Below are 22528 nucleotides of genomic sequence, written 5' to 3' on the forward strand. Positions count from 1 at the left end.
TAAATTTCATCATTCCAGTCCCCCAAATACTGATAGTGTACCTTGCAAATTACTCTGGAAAAAGGACCAACAATTTCTCAGGTGATTTCTACAGAAAAGATATTTACTTCATCTGGGCCCATTAATCCCCCATTAGACTATGAGCTCCTTGAGAGTAGGGATCAATTTCGTTGTTGTTTGTTTCTTTGTTTATTTGTGTGTTTGTTCTGCCTTTCCTTGTATTCCCAGAGCTTAGCACAGAGTCTGACACTTGATAAATGCTAGCTAACTGGAGTAGACCTAGACCCCTGGCACACCCAACAAAGAATAAGTTCCCCAAGGATGCATTCTTGGGTGCTCCATCTTCTTTTCTCTGTCCTCTTCGGTTAGACTTGCTCAATAACAGCTCCTCACTAACACAAACACTTCCAGGAGCAGAACTTATGCCCATATTACAAATGATCACTACCAGGTTTAACATTCTTATTAAGTATTATATAATACTGAGTATAAGGGGAAAATGAGGGGTGAGGTAGAAATGTTGTATCTTACCCCATCCATTCTCAGTCTTAACATCCCAATACTTTTATTATGTATGAGCATCAAGGACAGGGACAGGCTCTATGCCTCTGATGTCATTGGTATAGAAAAAAACCCAGATGAGGAAAGGCACTGAGAGATTAAGTGATTTGCCTAGGATCACAAAACCAAAATAGGTCAGGATCTAAACCTAGGCCTTTCTGACTCCAAAGCTATATTTCTATGCATTTCTTCATACTAGTATCAGACTGCCTTAAAACATTTTCTTTAAATTGTAGTACTCTATTGATGACTAACATACACTTTTGGCATCCTGCTACACTTGTATAAGTCACTTATTGTGAATATTTAAAAACAAACACTGAACTTTATAAGATTTAAGTATAAGCAGTGTTGGCCACGAGGCAAGAAAGGAATGGATGGCAAACCCTGAGAAGTTTTGCTAATGGTCACTGCACAACCTTTCTTTCCCCCCAAATATCAACTTCTTTCACATTGAATCTAGAAGCTTAGAATTGATGCTTTACCCATTTCCTTCCTCCCTATATTCTACCTTTTCCCATCCTGACATTTGATGCCTAGGAAAGTTGTACTTACTGACAACTGCAAGATAATGAAGCTGCTGACCTAATTATCAATAATGAAATATTTTGATTAACCATTCATGCTTATTGAGGTTTTACAATGATTCAGGGTTACTATGGTTAGTATGTATTACCACAGTAACCAAGTCTGTCATGACAAAGTGTGTTTTTGTATTTCTCCATGCCTACGTGTCACCTTTGCCATGTAAATGTTTACAACAGAAATACCCACAGCCTTACTGTGCAAAAATAATGATGTTTCCCTAGTATAAATGCGATAAAAATTAGTCACATTCTAACTATACATTTTCTTCCTTTACTCCATTAGAAATGCAATGCGATATTTTCCACTTTTAGTATTGTTATAGTTGTCAAATACTCTAAACATATAAACTCTAACAAAATTTTATTTTTAAGTAATCAATTACTTATATTCGCTGGTATAGGTGGTGATCTCATTATCATTACATATCCACTTGAATTCCAATGGCCAGCTCCCTTCAGCAAGGCAAGTGAGTACAAGGCGATTCCCTTCCAGATGAATCTGGGGTAAACCTGGTTCAGTCTTGAAATATGGTGCAACATCATCTGAAATGGACCAAAGACATAAACATTCAATTAAATACAAACACAGACATAACATTGCCACAAATAACAAACCAATTCTTCTACAAGCACCTAAAAATGAAAGTAAATCTGATAGTTGGTTTATATAATGAAATATCGAATAACCTGGAAAACTCTCTTAGAAACACACACTATACTAGTTAATGACTCCACAGGGTTAAAGACAGACAAACTAAAAGTATTTTCCATGCTGATCCTGTAGTTATTTAGAATTTTGTCAAAATACTGATTCACCAGTTGGACACAACTGGGCCTTGACTAGTCATGACCCAATTAATATTGTTAATCAGTAACACAAAAACATTACTTCTCATGAAACAACTTCACAAAGAGAAGTTGGTGCCATAGGAACAATTTACAAATGGGAGATATTTTCATAATATCATATATTTATAACTGAAAGATGTGCTTATATAATATCTAGTCTCATTTTCATTGTGCATCTGAAGAAACTGAGACAGAGAATATTCAAATTACTTGCCCAACAGTATCAGCCCCATGATTTAAGCCTAGGTCTTATGGCTTATGGCTTTTTTCTGCTTCACTATGATTTTTCCAGAGACAACAAAATTTGGACCTCAAACACAAAAAGAACACAGAGATGGAGAGAAACGGAAAGACACACACACACACACAGAGAGAGAGAGAGAGAGAGAGAGAGAGAGAGAGAGAGAGAGAGAGAGAGAGAGAGAGAGAGAGAAAGATTTGGACAGGTTAGAAATTGTAGAAATTTAGTCTACAGGGAGATAGAGGTGCACCTCCACATTCAATTTGATGGCACTGCCCATGTATACTCAGGGACCATTTCTGATTTGCCAGACAGACTTCTATCAACCAAGGAAGATAATGGAGTTAAGTAGGGCAAGGGAGGGGGGAACCACCCTCCATAAACAAAAGGTTTATAGGGCATAATGAAGGGTTCTGCTATAATGTGATTTTCCAGACATCTCTACACCATGTTGCTCATATTCAGGCGATCATCCTTACTTTCTCCATACCCTTACAACCTCTAATTCCCTCCCTTCTTTGGTCCCCCAGTTCTAATATGTAAACGTCTGGCCATTTCTTGCCAGGAACCAGGTCTCCATGCCATTTCCTGGCCACCTTCGTGTCACGCCACTCTTTCTATCCCTTTCTAGCTCCCCTTAATGTACTGTCTTTCCCCATCAGAATGTAAGTTCCTTGAAGTCAAGGACAGTCTTGCTTCTCTGTATTTGTATATTCAGTGCTTAGCACAACATCTGGCAATTAGCAACTGCTTAGTAAATTCTCTATCATTAGCCCCCCAAAAGCAACGTTTTTGCCTCTAATTTATATTGTACAAAGTCTGAATGTCGTATATTTCTGTTATCATTCATTGTGCTTACATTGTTTCTCCCTTTCAAAGAGATTTGACTTCAAAGTTTAAAAAGCAAATCTGAAAAAAGCAATTAAGACTTGGTTCTATAAAACAAAAGATGAAACAAACAGTTTTCCTCTTGGGAGAGAGGTTGGGAACTAGAGATGTCAAATACTGCATATGTGATCATATCTGTTGCTTTGTTGATTGGATAACTGTTTTTCTTTGTTACAAGGGATGGTTTCATGTGTATGAGAGAAGTATAAAGGGAAAAGACTGTGATATTAAAAAAAAGCAAAAGATCAATTTTTTAAAATGGAAAGCAGTAGATATGAGGATAGGTAGCTTATGACAATCCATCTTTCATTTAATTTAATGTTTCTTTCAACAAATGTCAGTACTGTATAAAATTAAAATGTCTTAAATTGATGAAACTAGGTTATAGTATCCACATTGTCATTAACTAATGATGTTAAAGTTGACCTTGGGTAAGTCACTTAATCTCTTTGGGGTTCATTTTCCGAATCTATAAACTGAGAAAAACTAAACTACATAAGATCTAAGGTCCTTTCTAGCTTTAAAATTTGATGATTGTATGTTTTCTTAAATCAGTCAGAGGTACCTGAATGAGAATTTTCTTCTCAAAGATTACATTACATTCAGCTTTATTTTCCTATGGGGAACTTACTTGGGTAAACTCTAAGTACAGATGTTTTAAGATCATCATTTTTTAAAATAAGAAATGGAAATCTAGGAGGATTTTAACATTCACACAATACTATGGTTCCCTGTTTATGTTAGATAAATATGGCTTAGAAAACTGAAATGTGAACTGATGCTGAGTGAAGGCAGCAGAACCAGGAGAACATTATACACGATTACAGGCACACAGTATCTGTAAGGACTAACTTTGATAGACTTGGCTCTTCTCAGCAATGCAAGGTTCAAAGATAGCTCTAAAAGATTCATGATGGAAAAAAACTATCCACATCCAGGAAAGGATTATGGAGTCTGAATGCAAATTGAGGCAAACTATCTGCTCTCCTTTTTTGGTTTTGTTTCTTCTTTTTCATGATTCATTCCATTGGTTATAATTCTTCTTTACAACTTGACTATTATGTAAATAAGTTTAATGCGAAAATATGTGTAGAACCTATATTGGATTACATGCCATCTTGGAGGGAAGGAGGGAGGAGAGGGAGGGAGAGAAAATTTGGAACTCAAAAACTTGTGGAACTGAGTGTTGTAAACTAAAAATAAAAAATAAAAAAATTTTAAAAAAAGAAAACTGAAATAACATGTACACAGAGTTCAAGTACTTTATTTAAGGTACTTTTTACCAGTATGTGTTGATAATTGTACCCTATCACAACAGTTAAAACTAAATAATCATCTCTGATTTTTTCAATAACAATAGCTTAATCACTTGGCATGTATATTACATTATTTCAGGCTGAATTTTACATGTATCCTTGAAGTTTTTTCTGCCAAGTCACTGTTCAATTTTCCTTTTAACTTGCCATGTACCGCAACTGGAATCATCCATTCCTCTCACCTAAACAGGCCAATAAAGCTGAACTGCAATAGATATGGTTTTGATACCTAGGGATTTACTGAGCTATAGACCCTTATTGATGTCCTGCTATTTGTACTATATTTAACCAGCAAACACGTGATGGCACTTCTTATAGTTCCAATGACCTACAAGAGCAACTCATAAAAAATACATCATTTTGAAAAGAAAAAGCCTGAAGGCAGATATTCAGAAGTTTAAATTTTGTTTTACTAGTAACATACCTTTGTCAATTTAATATATTACATGAGTTGTCTAAATGAAAGTGATGCCCTATATTATTCATAGAGTGCAAACAGTTCACTGAACACTGACTATCAGACTCTTTAGAGCACAGTGATCCACTAGGGAAAACCTCCTTTAGCTAAGTTTGTAAATAGACTCAGATCTTGACAAGAGTAGAAAGTGTCAGAATTATAACCCCCATAAACATAACATAACATAAGAGAGATAGATAAGACAGAGCCCCATAAACATGAGAGATAAGAAGACAACAATATCAGTCTTATAAATAGGTGAAAATTATTTTCAAAAGTGTTTCAGTACTAATTCAAGAAACTAAAAACACCTACTAAAAGTAAGGCATGCTGTGGACAAAATGAAATACAAAGACAAATAACAAGATCCTTGCTCAGGATGTTTAGAATCTAGTAGAGGAGATAAGGCAAAAACTTAATAAACATGATATCAGACAAAATATTCTAAGTGAATAGAAGTTGTTGAATCTTATTCTCATGACAGCCTTGAGAAATACTTCCTATTATGCCTATTTTATAGAAAAGGGAATTGATGTAGAAAGGTTAAGTGATTTATCCAGAATCACATCACTATCAAGTGTGTGAAGCATAATTTGAACTCAGTTCTTCCTAACTTTAAGTCTATCCACTGTGCCAAGTGCTACCTTTAATTCAATTCAGCAGACTTTTTTTTAAATGCCTGCAATGAAAGGCACTGAGTTAGTTACTAGGAATATGAAAACAAAGATGAAAAACTTTATGATAAAGTGATATTTGAGATAAGACTTGAAGAATAATGAGATTCCAACAGACAAAAAGGAGAAGGTTTTTTTTTTTTCAGTCAAACAGAATAATGTTAGTAAAGGTGTAGAGGTGGGCAAAATGAGGGACACTGTTTTTGTAAGGGTAAAAGTTGGAGGACTTGCAAGTAGTCCAACCTCATTGGGAAACAGTGGGAGATAAGGCTAGGAAGGTAAATTGGAGTGAGATTATGAAAAGAGCTGTTTGGCCTTATTCATTGAAAAATTGTCATTGGAGAACATCTCTCATGTATATGCCACTAAACCAGGACTATTTACCCCTTTAATCAGTGACCTGAGCGATGAAGTTTAAAGTGTGTTCATTAAGATAGGATCATAGATTTAGAGCTGGAGGGAACTTTATAGGATTCTTGGTTTGGGGAAAAGAGAAAAAAGACAGAAGAGCCGATAGGACTATAATTCAAAATGACAATTCAGAGAAGTGGTCAGAAAAGCATTCAATAGGGAGAAATAGAAGATAACATACTTAGAGAAGAAAATAAACTGTCTAAATAAAATATGAATGACTATATATACACTAAATGAAAAACATGGGCAAAAATGAAAAGCCAACTGAATATGTGAGCAATAACAGTGATGGTCTTTTAAAGACAGATCACGCCCCTGGAATGAATGCATTGGAAAATAGTATGAACATGCAATGAGAAGTCACTATTATTCAGCAATGGTCAGACAAAATTATGTCTTAACAGTGGACATAAAAAAATCAGAGAAAAATTCATAGAAGAAACACAAAAATGATGAATGAGTAGACCTGCAAGGGTGGGGAACCTGCTGCCTTGAGGCCACATGAGGCCTTCTAGGTCCTTGGATGCAGCCTTTTGACTGAGTCCAAAATTTACAGAACAAATCCTTTTACTAAGGGGATTTGTTCTGTAAAGTTTGGATTCAGTCAAAGGGCCACCCTCAAGGACCTAGAGGGCCACATGTGGTCTTCAGCCCACAGGTTACCCACTCTTCATAAAGGGTTTTAGGAAGAATAGTTACTGGAACTGAACTCAATTCCACAAAAATTAATGCAGCACCTACTAAGTGCAAGGAGCTATGCTAGTTACTGGACCCATTTAGCAGGAGATAAGGCATTTACACAGATAACTAGTTTAAACTAGAACAAGATTAAATGCATATGATAGATTAAAAATGACCCAAACGATTCAAAGAGGGATGAATTGCTTTTACCTAGGGGGATCAGAGAAGACTTCATGGAGGTAGCATAATAGGAATATAAAATTTAGGATTTAAAGAGTCCTAGAAATTATCTAATTCAAACCTCTCATTGTAGAGATGGAGTGCAAGATACCTTACGTGATTTGCCTAAGATCACAATCTAATGAGCAGCTGAAAGCATTATTGGAAATTAAGTTGTGTAGAACTCTTGCCACTATACTACAATGTCTCTGTGGGACCTTGAAATAAAATGATTCAATTAGGTAGAGACATGGGGAGGTGTGGGGGGAGATATTCCAAGGATAGGAAGAACAATCTAGTTTGTTAGCAGTATAACCTATATGGGGAAGCACTGTGAAAAATGCCTGAAAGATTGATTGGGGGCAGACTGTGGAAGACCTTGAATGCCAGTGTAATGAATTGATATTTTACTTTATAGGCAATAGAGAGCCACTAAAGGTGTTTGAGAAAGATAATGGCATAACTGGATCTATGCAGTACTCCAATTATTTTAGAAGAGATGTGAAGGAAGGCTTGGAAAAAATAGGAGTCTAGAAGGAGGCATACCACTAAGGAAGCTGTTGCAAGAGTCAAGATAGGAGACAGTAAGGACCTGAACTAGGGCACTGGACTTTAAAAGGAGGCAATGGGGATTAAAAAAATATCAGAGATAGAAACAACAGAGCTTGGAAACAGATTAGAGAGAAGTATAAAGAAAATAATTAACAAGGATTCTAAGTCTTTGAAACTAGCCTGGAGAACTATGGAATCTCACATACACACACCCACACACACATATATACATATAATATATATATATATACACATACATACATATATGATATAGATAGATTGATATATTTAAATGGACACAGTTCTTACCTGTGATAACAACCTATCTACTTATGGCCCTGTCTGAAAAGATCAAGATCAAATAATTTCTCAAGTGTACAAATGATTTTATAATTCTATTATACAGAAGCCATTGTGTAATAAATTGACTTTTAAGATAACTCAATGAATATGTGAGTCACATTCTACCTGTGAGATAGAATAACTTCTTTTCTTTAATCTAACTGGGGATGAGCCATCACTCTATTCTCTACTACTATGGGATTATTATATGGTAAGCAACTAAAAGATTCAGAGTCCTGCCACTGGAAGCATAGCCACTGTAGCAAATCCATTTCCTCCTCTCTGGTCAAGGTAAAATCTCTATCCCTCATAAGGCTACGGAATCAACACATTTTTATGAACTAGCTATGATTTTCAGTTTTCAGTATCTGTCTTTCTAGATAGCACTAAAAAGCAGCCAGACTGGAGAAAGTATGTATAGAGTAGCACAAGTGTGATGGATTGAGAGACCAATATACAAGACAGCTAAAGGATGAGAAGACAGCAAAGGCATAGAAAAATTCTTAGACCTTATTAATGCAAAAAAAAAGCTGATTAAGAAAATAGCAAAAAAACTACCAACTTCAAAGCCTACTCTCCCATCTATACAGGGTCTTTATAAGAATCATCTATATATAATCAAGGGCATCCTAAATGAAGGTTTGATTAGTAGGAAACAAGTAGGCTTTTACAAATGATGTTTAAATGTGAACTACATCTCTAACATTTCACAATTAAAATAAACATGTAGAGAATTTAAGATGCCATCAGGGTTGTTATTTGCTGATTATGAAAAAAAACACACTTGACTCAGTAGAACAAAATGTCATCACATAAATGCTTTTATAAAAAGGTATCCATATATAACAATCATTCATGATTCCTTGGAGTATATTACAACAGAAATAACAACAATATGACAATAGGAATAACCCTATTCAGTGACCTTCTAGTTGTAAATATCAGGCAAAGCATAAAATAGGAAAATGGATGTTCACAAAGGTTATTTGCCATTGTGATAAATGAGATTCAGCAAAGTCTGAGTCAAAGAGTCAATCTTTTTGAATGAAGAAATTCTCCAGATGGTTCCTGTTTGGAGATAACATTGCACTGATATCAGTCCCAGAACGGAGCTTCCTAGACAATCACTCAAAAGAGTTTGGCCTGACCATCCACACAGTAAGAACCTAAATGAAGGTCCCTTGCCCAGATTTCGATATGCATATGGATGGACACCCTATAGAGTTCATCTGTCAGTATTTTCATCTTGAATGGATGGCAAAGATGAGTTGTACTCATGTTTGTTCAAGGAAAGGGGGAGCTAAAGCACCTTGGAGAAACTGCAAAGTTCCTTTAGTGAGCCCAAGATTCCCATTAAAGCAAAGGCCTATCGTTTTAATACTGAAACTCTAACAGTTTTTCTACATGACAACAAAAAAAGGAATACAATTACCTCTAAAAAATTATCACACAGAGGACAATGGAGAAGCACATGCTGCATGTGATCCAGCTTCAACCCATAACTCATAAGCTCACTCTCCACTTCCCATCTGCATCTTTGCTTGGTTTCAAGCCAACAAAGTAAGATGCCCCTCCCAGGACAAACTGATCATGATCATGACATTAACTCAGCTTTGGATGCTCAGTGCCTTCCCGTCCTCCTCAGCCTCCTCTTCTCTTTGATTGCAGGGCTGGAGGATAGAGCAATAAACTCTTCCCAAAACTTTTCTTTAGAGACAGCAGGGATCTGGACTTTCCAACTTACTCTCCTCTTTCCATATGTAGCTCTACTTGGCTGAAACTCCACAGAACATGATGCACCTGGACCAAATAACCCCATGGTAGATCTTCTCTTCCCCCATCCTTCCAGCTTCTTTTCGTGTGTTGTCTTCTTCCATAAACTTGTAAGCTACTTGAGGGCAGGGGTGATCTTTTTTCTTATTTGTATCACCAGCACTTGGCACAGTACCTGGCATTTACTAAGGTGAAGACTTAATAAATGTTTATTGAGTTGAATTGAATGAGAAACTGTAAAGAACAGGAGTAAAAAGACAACATCAAGGAAATATATAGGAACTGAAAGGAAAATATGGTTTGGTCACAATGAAAGATCAAGGGATGACAAGTAGACAGCAGAAGAGCTCATTGGATACCCTGGTGATACTAGGGAAACTCAAAGAAGTCCACTTTGTGTGGACTTAGTGTGGTGAACTTATGGTTGCTCTGTACAAAAGTAGCACAGGATTAGCTGTGTTATTGGAAAGAACTCCCAATCCATTGGAGTATGTTTTCCTTATCTGAGGTAGGCAATTGTGATTCTCCTAGGGATCACTAAATGCCAGGCTACTATTGTGATTTTTAAAGGCAGAATTGAAAAGATAAACCACTTGACATCAACGAAGCCAAAATTCAGAAGTTATTTTGTAACGTAGCTGAGGATACCCTCTCAACTATAGTAATCTCAGTCTATTCAATACCTAGCCTTTTTCTTCTTCAATGTAAAATAATAACAAAAAAGAAAGGATAACCACCATCCATTTATCAATAGAATCAGTTATATTATAAACAAAGGGAGCTTCAAAACCATATAAATCCCAAATGTTCCAGTAAAGTAACAAAGAAATTTGTTAAGCTATCATAATCAGTACCATCAATCAGGTTAGAGTCCAACAGAAGAAGGATTAGAAATCTCAGGATGAATGGTGCAATCAGACTGAGCAAGACCTTTCATTATTACCCTCTGCTTTTTAGACAACTGAATTTCCCAGGGTGACTAACCTTTGGGTTACAACCACTAATCTTCTTTTCACAACTTCTTTTATATCAAACTCAAACATTTTCATACCCTAGCTTATGAATTAGCCATCAATTAACCATATAAATTTTATCTTTCAAATTTCACTGGCAAAACATATCATTGTTCACAATTTATAACTTTTCAATAACCATTTCCAAAACTATGGATAGCTAATTTTCTCATGGTCATTCACTCCAAATTTCATCTCACATAATCAGCATGAAAAACATTGATGCCAGGGATTCAACCTTCTGATACTGCAGTTTTTCCCAAAGAAATAATTTTAATCTATTTATTACATAGCAATATAACATCAGTTATATAACTGTTATATATATATAACAGTTATATAATAGTAGTTATCTTTATCAGGTTGATAGCTTGCAAGATGCATGTATTCCAGATGCAAAACATAAACAGACTAAATTCCACCTGGAAGAATGGTTTTGAGCATATTAGAATCTCATTAATCTCATTATAATATTAAGGGATCATCCTAGAGCTAAAACTACCTTATTATCAAATCTTTCTTATACTTGCACAAGACTTATTTGAAATCGACCCTTAGTTACCAGCTATATAAGGGAGAGCAGCTAGGTGGCACAGTGGATACAGCATTGGGCTTGGAATCAGGAAGATGCATCTTCGTGAGTTCAACTCTGGCCTCAGACACTTACTAGCTATGTGACTCTGGGCACATTCAACTTAACCCTCTTTGTCTCAGTTTCCTCATCTGCAAAATGAGCTGGAGAAGCAAATGGCAAACCATTCCAGCATCTTTGTCAGGAAAATCCTAAATGGTATCATAAAAAGTAATACACAACTGAAAAATAACTGAACAGCAAATGTAAGTTAAGGATGCTACCTAGAAGTAAAACAGCTAAACTAAAACAGCAGGGGGTGAGGAGTGGGGAGAGGAAGAAAATTAATGGATCTGAATGATTTACAATCAGCTCCTAAATGAGTTGTACTACTATATCTTATACAAAGACTTTACTGATCAAACTCTTCAGAGATATTATGACTATTTTTCAAAACTTCAAATAAATGGAATATGGGAATGGGGGAAAAGACTACAATAAATATAAGGAACTTCCACAAAGTCCTACTGCAATTCCTTGGGTTCTCCAAGGCTATGCCAGAGCTAGTAATGCCTTAGATAATAATGAATCACTTCCATGCCATGATGAGACAGGTTGCAGTAGGCTTGAAAGAATTGAGCATGGTCCCAACAACAGGATGAATCTATTGATGAGGACTAATTTAGCTAAGTATCAAGAGACATGTCACCAATATGTCAGTCATGTAGTGATAAAGTTTTTGGTCATGGCAACCCATGAGTTAAAGGAAAATACAAAATGGCCCCGATTCCTATGTGGCCCCCTTCTGGTTCTATGGTGACCATGACAGAATGATGGTAAAGGGTCAAAGACTATACGAAGAATTACATTGTTTTTTAGCTATCTACAAACTTTAAAAGGATTGGTGGAACTCTAAATATGAAATTTTCATCCAGTGCCTAAATTATTACTAATGGAAAAGTAGGGGTCATTAAAGGAGCTTTGCAGTTTCTGAAAGTATTCTAGCTCACTCTCCTCCTCTTGTTCAAATCTAGGCCTAACAATAATTTCTAAAAAATTAATAATACACACAGAGGTCAATGATAAGGTACAAGGTGGGTATGAGCAAGCTGCAACATATAACTAATAAAGAAATATGAATAAGAATGAGGAGTAAAACACAACATTAAGGAATTATATGACAGGAAGAAAAGATGAACTAGTCATTTAGTAAAGGTAAGGGGTGACAGGTAGACAGTCAAGAGTACTTCACTGGTACTCTTCCAAAGTCAAAGCCTCCAGCAAACTGATGAACTTTTAGGAAATCAAAGACAAATTTTGCATGCAATAGGCAAGCAGGCATAGTTGAAATATACAAAGTTAAGAGAAATTCTCAAATTGATGAGATCACAAATCTATTGGAGTCTACATGAAACAAACAAAATGTATCTTACCTTCTACATGTCCATTACTCTCTTCTTGAACAATGAATAATCAAATTTTAGGACAAATAGGACCTATAACTTATTAAAGTATGACCAATATTTTAAAAATCAAAGGCTGAAATTAAGTAACTACTAGAATGCTGGAAAAATATTGTGCAAAATGACTAATATGGAAATAAGTTTTACAAGTTTGCAGATATATAAGTTTTATCAGAGTGCTTACCATCTGAGGAAGGGAGTGGGGAAGGAGAAATAGAATTTGGAACTCAAAACTTTAAAAAGAAGTGTTAAAAATTAACATCTTATTTGGAGATGTATACATATATATATATATATATACATACATATACACATGTGTATATATATATATATATATATATTAAATTGTGTTCACATTGCTGGATACTTCTTATATGTGCTTTAAGCCATGGAATGACAAAAGTTATGAACTAAGGTTGCTCTCTATCTAGTTTTTACTCAGACTGAAATTTAGGAGTGGCACCAAAATTGAGAACAATCTCTACCATGGTGCTAGCCACAATCTTAGCTTCATACTGAAATACTACAAACTGAAAACATACCTGTTCCTGCTCCATAGTTACAAATAAAGGCAGTTTTCTACTTACAAAAGACCAACAAATATAAATGGCATATGCCACTAGTACCTATGACATCTGAGTTTTCCTCTAAGTGTGTTTTTTTCTTCTCCACTCTAAAAGATTAATAAACAGAAGTTTGTTTCATGGACTGGCTATTTCTATCAGAAAAAAATGCACTCTAAATTTCACAATACTAATTTACAAATGAACTTTTGGAAAACAGTCCATTCTTAAATTGAAGACTTGAAGTGTTGGTGTCAGCAAAGAAAGAAGCTGCCCAACATCTGTAAATGGTTGAAGAAAGGGTCCCAAGGTAAATTCATGCTTAGAGCCAAGAATTTAAACTAATAGCACTTCCGTATCCCCAAATCAACATAAAATAAAATAAAAAATATTGCTATGAAAAACAAAGAAAATCTAAAGCTGAGAAAGTTGAGAATCTGAGGACATCAAAAATATCGTCTCTAAAATTAAGGGTGACAAATTCCAAAATTATATTAGAAATTCCTTGATATCATAGCAAGCAATGACCCTTGTACCTTCAAATGACTCATAAACAAACTTGAAAGTCCCCCAAGCTAAGAGTAGTTACTCTCTATTGGTATTTTGATTTGTGCATGAGGAAACAAGGAAAAAAGGAGTCCATAAGATTCCTATTGTTTGCTAGTTGCATTCAGTCAGTTGGGAAGTCAAACTGATTATCTCTGTTTTCTCTGAAACCAATGAAAATTAACAGCATATTTAGAGGAACTCATGGGGTAAACCAACCCTTCCAACATTTTCCCCTAAGAAAGCATTCAGCTATTCAGTGAGATTAATCTACAGTGAAACCGATGGCAGAAAAATAAATGGCTGCATTTATGTAGTGGTTTGATCCTGTACTGTGCTAATCTATTTCAACACATAAATTAATAAGAAATAAAGGCAGTAGGATAAAAGCAATTTCCCTGTTTTTCCAAACCTAAATAAACTTCTAACCAACTGATATTTTATTTCAAACTAAATACCACCCTAAATTTTTACTTCTTTTTATCACAATGAAAAAGTCTGACCAACTATCCTCCAAAATTAAGGGTAAACTTCTTTAAAAAAAACTAGCTGACATCATATTAAATCCATTACAAAAAAGTGTTCACATTTTCATTGAAATATTCATTAATATGTACATCAAGCTAAATAAAAAACTAAAAATGGCAAGGAGATAAACAAGTTCAAATCCTTCTTGTGCTTAGGAAGTGGTACTGACTGGTGAGTTTATGAATGAGTGAATGTTAAAGCACTTTTTCTTAATATAAAAGCACTTATTAAGCACTTTCTATGTGCCAAGCACTGAACTAAACCCTGGTGATAAAAACATAAAATTAAAAAGAGTTTTCACCGTCAAGAAACTTGCATTCTAATAGGAGGAGGCAATATACAAAGGGAATGATGGGCAGAGAAGAAGTATTTTGCTGTATAAAGTTAATAGGGATGGCAAGTGGGGCTACTAGGGAATACACACACCAAACTAGGAGCAATAATGATTGGGACCACTCCCACATGGGGAGTCAGCTGGACATCACTTTCTCACTTACTGTCCAAATGGAACTGGCCAATTGAGTCCCTAGTGGAGTAGCTCATCTCACTCACAAGTTGTTGTTTTTCCTTCATTCTTGAGGACCATAACATCAGAAAAGTGATGCCATAACTTGCAAGTGGATTGGATTTAAGTGAGGCAGAGTTGTGCAAAATCACCAGACTGAGTTTCTCTTCCAGAGCCATCTGAGTCCAGTGGCGAGATATATAGCAGGGCAACTAGCAATGGCCCTGAATACAGCGAGAGACCTTGGCCTTTTTAAGCTAAGTTCTTTCCTAGATCTTAGTTTGATTGAGGCAATAGCTATTCAGTGATTAACACTAGGTAGGAAATGAGGCAAAGAATGGCATCTTTTACCTAGTCAGAAAAAATCAATCTGGGAGGGGTTTCTGGCCAAAACTGAAGCAGTTGCTATTTACATTCACTCTGAGCCATCAGAGCCCAAACAATGACCAGGTGGGGCTTGGGCTGGGACCTACGGTTGGCCAATGAGAGCCAGGGTGATTTGGGTTTAAGGCATAGTCCTTAAGAAAGAAATCTAGCCATAACCCTGAATATCTTTCAAGGTTTCAGTGATCAAAATTTACATTCCTTTGGGCAGAGTACCATGGAGGCTGGTGACTTTTCACAGCCTGCCCTCAATTTAAATCCAACTTACTTGCAAGTCATGGCAATGCCTTCCTGATGTCATGGTCCTCTTCTAGAATAAAGGACAAACAACAACAACAGCTCTCTCACCTTTGGGTGAGAAGCTTAAATATTTTGTCTTAATACTTATGTAACAACACTATGGAGGGGTGGGAGGAAGAAGACATCCAATCTCTCTCTCTCTCCCACAAGGGAAAAGGGGTTCCTCTGCTCTGGACCCACAATAACTAGGATCAAGACTGAGGTTAAAAAATTCCTCTGGATCTTTGAAATACAGCAGAGAAATCCAAAGGATATACAAACTCACCCTTCTTCATCTAGGACCATCTCCAGTCATCCTGATCTATACTTTGCCACTGGACCCAAATGGCTCTGGAGGGCAGAATGAGGCTGGTGACTTTGCACAGCTCTGCCTCACTTAAATCCAATTCATTTGCATGTCATGGCATCATCTTCCTGATGTCATGGTCCTCTTTGAGAACAAAGGTCAAACAGGAACCTCTTTGGGTAAAAAAGGACCTGCCCACTGGGGACCAAATTTCCAGTTGGGCAACAGGGATTTCTCCTTCCTTCCTTCCTTCCTTCCTTCCTTCCTTCCTTCCTTCCTTCCTTCCTTCCTTCCTTTCTTCCTTCCTTCCTTCTTCCTTCTTCCTTCCTCCTTCCTTCCCTCCCCTGTCCACATAGGGTATCACACCATTACCTGCCAGTGCTCTGCATGTAAGAATGTAAATTTTAATCTCTGAAACTTTACACAGCGCTTCCTCACTTAAATCTAATTCACTTGCATGTCATGGCATCAATTCACTGACATCATGGCCCTCTTCAAAAATGAAGGGCAAATAGCAAAAGGAAGTAATCGTTAGGACAAGTCAGCTAATTTTGAAAGGAAAACAAACTCAGAAAAGCTACAAAGAGTAATAGGTATCTCAAAAGGGAATTAAGAAATTGTGGCTGTGTGTGGGTCGGTGGGTAGGGGTGCTTCCTAAGACATCAGGTAAATACAGTTGATCAGGATTTTAGATAAGTTGCCTAGATTCAAGTCACAATAAGAGAAGACCTCTGTCTTCTGAAAAAAAATGTTTTTTAATTAATATGTTGTAGTATATGATTGGGACGGGATTGTGGTATATGATTGTGCTGGAATTTGTGCTACATGATTGTGAAGGAATACTACTATGCTGTAAGAAATAATGAGAAGGATGTTTTCAGAAAAAAACCTGGAAAGACTTTCATGAACTGATGCTAAGTGAAGTGAGCAGAACCAGGAAAACAGTATACACAATAATAGCAATACTATACAATGATTAACTGTGAATGACTTAGCTATTCTAAGCCATACAATGATCCAAGATAATTCCAAAAGACTTATGACAAAAAATGCTATCCACCTCCAGAGAAAAAACTGATAAAGTCTAAATGCAGATAGAATAATTTTTTTCTTTCATTATTTTTCTTGTTGGTTTGGTTTTTTGGTCTGTTTTCTTTCACAACATAATTAATAAGGAAATGTGTTTTGCATGACTGTACCTATATTAAATTGCTTGCCTTCTCAATGAGGTGGGAGCGGAGGAAGGGAGAGAGAGAACTCAATTTTTTAAAATGAATGCTAAATTTTGCTTTTACATGTAATTGGGGAAAAATTAAATATTTGAAAGAGAAAAAAAATTAACATGGATAAGCTTTTATACTGTACTCTAGGTGAATAACTAGGCACCATATTCTAGGAATATGAAATCCATACTGTTCTTATTAGCTTTCGTAACCACAATGGTTACATTAATGCAACAGATATTAGTACTTAAGCATTCAACCATCCAAAAGTTATCTCAAAGGAACTGGTCTGACTTATAAAAGTAATAAAACAGAAAATTGACTGTCCAATTGTAGTAGAACAAAATAATTTTTAAACTGCTAAGTTTGCTCCATTGGATCTCAAAAAATGTGTAGAGAATCCAAATATATTCCGGTTGAAGCCCTCATAGTATTTATGTCAAATCCTCTTAAGGACAAGAAATTGAGAAATTAAGACCCAGTAGATATATGAATAGTTGGTGTTTTAAGCCAAAGAAATTCAGTATGCACAGAACTCCCTAAGCGTATTCAAATTCAATTATTACTTATAAATATAAAAGTTCTACTGGGGCTACAAGAGCAAATCATAATAATTTAGATATTCATGAAAGGTTTGTCAATTTTTCAAAAGAATATTAACTCTTTATGATGCATTCAAAACATATATTTTGTTTTAGACATTTAAAATGACCAAAGTGCACATCAGTTATTCTGTGGTCTTCAATATGAACAAGTACTAATATTCATGATTACAAGATGTTAAATTAAAATTTGTCTTTATATTTCAAATTATTTCTGAATATTATGAAAACCTAGAAAGCAGGTTTTAACACCAAAGAAAGATCTTTGGATGGGGAATCAAGAGACAAGGGTTCTTGTCTCCATTCCAAATCTGTAAACCAAAAGTATAAGCTTGAGCAAGGCAATTTACCTTTCTTAGGTCTCAACTTCCTTATCTTTTAAATAAGGGATTTGGCAAAGATTATGTCTCTATGATTCTATGATGGTATGAGAATGTTTACATTTATATAAAATACCTCAAAAATTCTATCAGGCATAAAAAAGCCAGAAGAGTTGGGGGGGGTATCATGATTAGCAACATGGCAGAATAATTGAGATTTAAAAAAAATATTGCTTCAACTTAATCTTAAAAGGAAGAAAATAAAAAGAAAACATGAACCAACTCTAGAGTAATCAAAGCAGAATCCACAAGATAACAGAGATATTGAATGAGAGAAAAATTAAAGCTTCAGCTTCCCTTAGCTTAGTCTGCTGCAGAAACACCACCTCGCAGGCTTATGTTTCAGGGTCAAGTTGTTAAGAGTCCCTGTCCTGGCAAGCCTCAATCTGAAACACAAACCACACCCCCTCTCCAATCCCCAGTACATTTTACAAAAGCCAGCAAACACTATTTCTGATTAGAGATATGTTAGGAAGGTGGGGGACAATGGTGGCAGTTGGGGAGGTGGGGCTTGGCGGGGGGGGGGGGGGGGGGGGGGGGGGGGGGGGGGTTGGGCGGGAAGAGAGAAGAAAGCAGCAAAGGGCATAAGAGAACACTCAGGGAATTCAGAGCCTGAGGGAAAGAGGAAAGAGAACTAGAAACCCGGCTCAGAATCAGTACTTTTCTTACAGAGCTTACTCTGAACAGTGACCCAGTCAGCTTTCCCTCTCCCTAACTTCCACTATGAACAGAACAAAGAAGACTAACCTCAAGGAGCTGTGTAGCATTGGAAAAAGAAGAGGACAAAAGGTGAGAAGAGAAAACAGAAGACAGGTTATTGGTAATACAGGAAAACTGAAAGGCCAAGTCTAAAAGCAAAAGCATAGGGATAAGACTAGTTCTCAAGAAATGAACCAATAATGAGTCTCAATGACAGAAAATCAGTAAGAATTCAAAAAACCCACAAGACAATGAACAAATATACTATGAGGGAAATTAAGCAAAAAGAACCTCCTCTATAAAAAAGAGAATTCTATGGACCCCACACTCCAGGACGGCTCAAAAGAGAAATAAAACTCCCTGAACACTAATAAAATGCAAATTCTATCAGAAATTGGAGCTCTTGGAACAAAATTATGAAAATAAAGAAGAGGCTAGAGAATTTAGAATACATGATAATGAATCTCTATGAAGAAATAGAGGCTCTAAAAAAAGAAAATACAATATTTGGAATTCAAAATACAGATGTGATAGACAGTAACTGACTCATGTATGGTACAGCTACCGCCACGTGGTTGATTTAGGATTCAGATCCAGCAGCTGACTGGCTGGAGGTGAGGAATAAAAAGTTGCCCTGCTTTCAACTCGGGAGCTAATATTCATAAAGACTGCCTCCATCCAGGGTTACTGAGTACTCTTGGTAGATAATGGAAGTCAGGGGAGCTGCATTCAATGTATATTTTTATACTTCATTAAGGAGACCATTTCATTCAAATTTAATAGTTCTAATTGCTTGATTTATGTCTGAACAAATTGAACTTAGACTAGGACAACAGAAGTGGAAGAAAAATTGTCAGAAGAGAATATAATAATTTAGGAAGAATACATTCATTCTTTATAAGCCAAAGTGACGATCCACCTTGATGACAGGATGGGTAAGGATAACTTAAAGATCATAGGTCTCCCAGAAGAAAAATGAAAACTGAAAAAGGATGAATGCCATCCCACAGGAAATAATGACAATACAGGAAAAATAACAGTTTTACCTAAATTAATTTTTTTCAGTGCCATACTAATCAAACTACCAAAGAATTATTTTACGGAGTTAGAAAAAATCAACAAAATTTATCTCAAAGAACTAAAGATCAAGAATATGAGAGGAGTCAATGAAAAAATGTGAAGGAAGATGGCCTAGCAGTATCAGATTTCAAACTACATTACAAAACAACAGTCATCAAAATAAACTGGTACTAAGAAATGAGCATTATGGTTTCAGAAAAACTTGGGAAGACTTACAAGAATAGATGCAAAGCAAAGTAAGCATTAGTAGAACAGTAACAGCAATGTTGTAATGATGATCGATTGTGAAAGACTTAGCTAACTTAACTAAGTCAATGATCCAAGAAAATTCCAAAGGACCCATGATGAAAAATGCTATCAAATCCAGAAACAGACATGGTTAACTGACTGATTTAGGATTCAGATGCAGGAACTGAATAGCTGGAGGTGAGGAGCCCTTTTAAGGAATAAATGGGTGTCCTGCTTTGTACTCAGGAGCTAGTATTCATGAGGACCATCTCCATCCAAGGCTACTGAGTACTTTTTGTAGATAATGGAAGGCAGAGAGCTGTATTCAATGTGGATTTTTATACCTCATTTAAGAGACCATTTCATTCAAATATAATAGTTCAATTTGTGCCTGAGCATACTGAACTTAGATGAGGGCAACGTAAGTGGAAGAAAAATTGTCAGAAGAGAAGATATTTGCAGATCGAAGCAATTTTTTCACTTTATCTTTTTTTTGCAATATGGCAAATATGGAAATATGCTTTATATGACTTTTAAAAATACCCTATGAAGTAGGATCATATATAAGTATTATTATTCTCATTTTATAAGTAATAAATCTGAGGTCCAGAAATCAAGTGACTTATCCAAGATAACAATGCTAGTGAGTAACAGAGCTAGGATACAAATTTCATTTTCCTGACTCCAAAACAATACTCCTCTTACACTAAATCATGATCCTTCTCAACTATGTAGCAACATCTATAAAGTCTTAAGGCAGGAAAATGAGAAAAGATAGATATGACAGTAGCCATTACTTTGAAGGTTTTGATTTGCCAGGCTAGACTATGAATGTTTTCCTCCTAAAACTATAGCTACATTTTGAGCAAGCCATCAACCAGATGAAATGGTAGTGCTAGCTTTATGATCATTTGATCCAAAGGGAAGGCATTCCCATTGTCATGGTTACCTGATTATCATATCACAAAATTTAGGCTTTCACATAATAATCAAAATTATTAAAATCAAATAGCATTTATTTTAACTTTAATATCTGATTGTAAAAATTCTTTAGGAACTGCAGGTACTTAGAGTTATCTCGTTCATTTTCCCTTAATCACTAAGTAAAGTCAGACATAGGAATGAGAAAGGTATTTACTGTATACACTATAAAGGATCAAGTCAGAAGGTCAGACAGTTTAGAACTGAAATTTTACAGATATCATTTGCTATTTTTTGCATCTCCTACATTTCCCAATGTATCTCTCGTTTCTTCTCCTAACAGAGAGTCACTTCTAAAAAACAAATAAAGAATATTTTACTTTAAAAATTACAAAACTAGCCAACATATCAAAAAAGTCAGGCATCTACAGTGTTATACACACATCGACCTCTTGTTGGTGCAGTGGATACAGCACAGGGCTTGGAAACAGGAAGATTCATCTTCCTGAGTTCAAATCTAGCCTCTGATACTAACTAGCTGTGTGACCCTGAGTAAGCCACCTAACCCTGCTTCCCTGAGTAAATGCATTAGAGAAAAAAATAGCCACTCCAGTATCTTCACCAAGTAAACACCAAATAGGGTCACAAAGAGTTAGACGCAGCTGAAACAAGTGAACAACAAAAAATAAATATACACTGTCTTCTTCTCTGCACAAAGACAAATGTTTTTTTTAATCTCTTCTTTGAAGACATTCTTAGTGGTTATAATTTAACAGCATTCAGTTTCAGTTGTTTTGTAGTGGTTATTATAATTATTGTATTTATTTCCCTGGTACTACTTACCACACTTTGCACTTGTTTATATAACTCTTCCCATACTTGTTCATTGTTTCTTAATCATAGAAATATTCCATTTCATGCATTTACCATAATTTGTTTCATAATTCCCCGATCTTTTTATCAACCCTCAAGTTTTCTTTAGAGTGAGAAGGAACTTTATATTCCATTAAACAAAATCTCTTCATTTACAGATGAGCAAATTGAGGTACAGAGAGGTTAAATAATTTGCCCAGGTTCACATAGCTAGTAAGTGTCCATCTGAGTCAGGATTTGAATCCAAGTCTTCTTGAACCCTATCCACTAGGCATCTGCTTTGTTTCCAGTTATTTCCTACTATAAAAAATACTTAAAAATACTTCAATAAATATTTTTGTTTAAATGAGGCCTTACTTTTTATCACTGGTCTCTTTGCTGTATATATCTAAAAATGGAATCTCTGGGTCAAAGAATATAGTCATTTTGGTCATTTTCTTTCCATAATGCCAACTTACTTCTTCCAAAGTGACTGTACTAATTCACAGATCTACCAATAATGTATTAGTATGTCCATTTTTCCACAACCAGAACATCAGTGACTATTATTATCTTCTTTGGCATTTTGCTCTGTGTAATGTGAAACCTAAGAACTATTATGATTTGTATTTCTCTTATTATTAGTTAATTGTTGTTGTTTGTCCTCCCTTCTCAAGGACCACGACATCAGGAAGGTGATACCATAACTTGCAAGTAGGTTGGATTTAAGTGAGGTAGGGAAAAGAAATCCTCTCAGAGGTTATGGCCAAAAAAAGAAACAACTGTTATTTAAATTCACTCTGAGTCATCAGATTCCAAACAACAACCAA

The 22528-nt window shown here is 35.7% G+C and overlaps 1 protein-coding gene across 2 annotated transcripts in view; it reads right to left on the bottom strand.

Moving 5' to 3' along the window:
* SDK1 (sidekick cell adhesion molecule 1) overlaps positions 1–22528 on the bottom strand; it is a 1168267-nt gene that overhangs the window by 788798 nt on the left and 356941 nt on the right. For both annotated transcript variants that reach the window (XM_036741470.1, XM_036741469.1), the window contains one exon: positions 1532–1691. In XM_036741470.1, the coding sequence (XP_036597365.1) occupies positions 1532–1691 (160 nt within the window). The remainder of the gene's footprint in view (positions 1–1531; positions 1692–22528) is intronic.

This window comes from Trichosurus vulpecula, chromosome 1, assembly GCF_011100635.1.
Source record: "Trichosurus vulpecula isolate mTriVul1 chromosome 1, mTriVul1.pri, whole genome shotgun sequence".
NCBI classification, from domain to species: Eukaryota; Metazoa; Chordata; class Mammalia; order Diprotodontia; family Phalangeridae; genus Trichosurus; species Trichosurus vulpecula.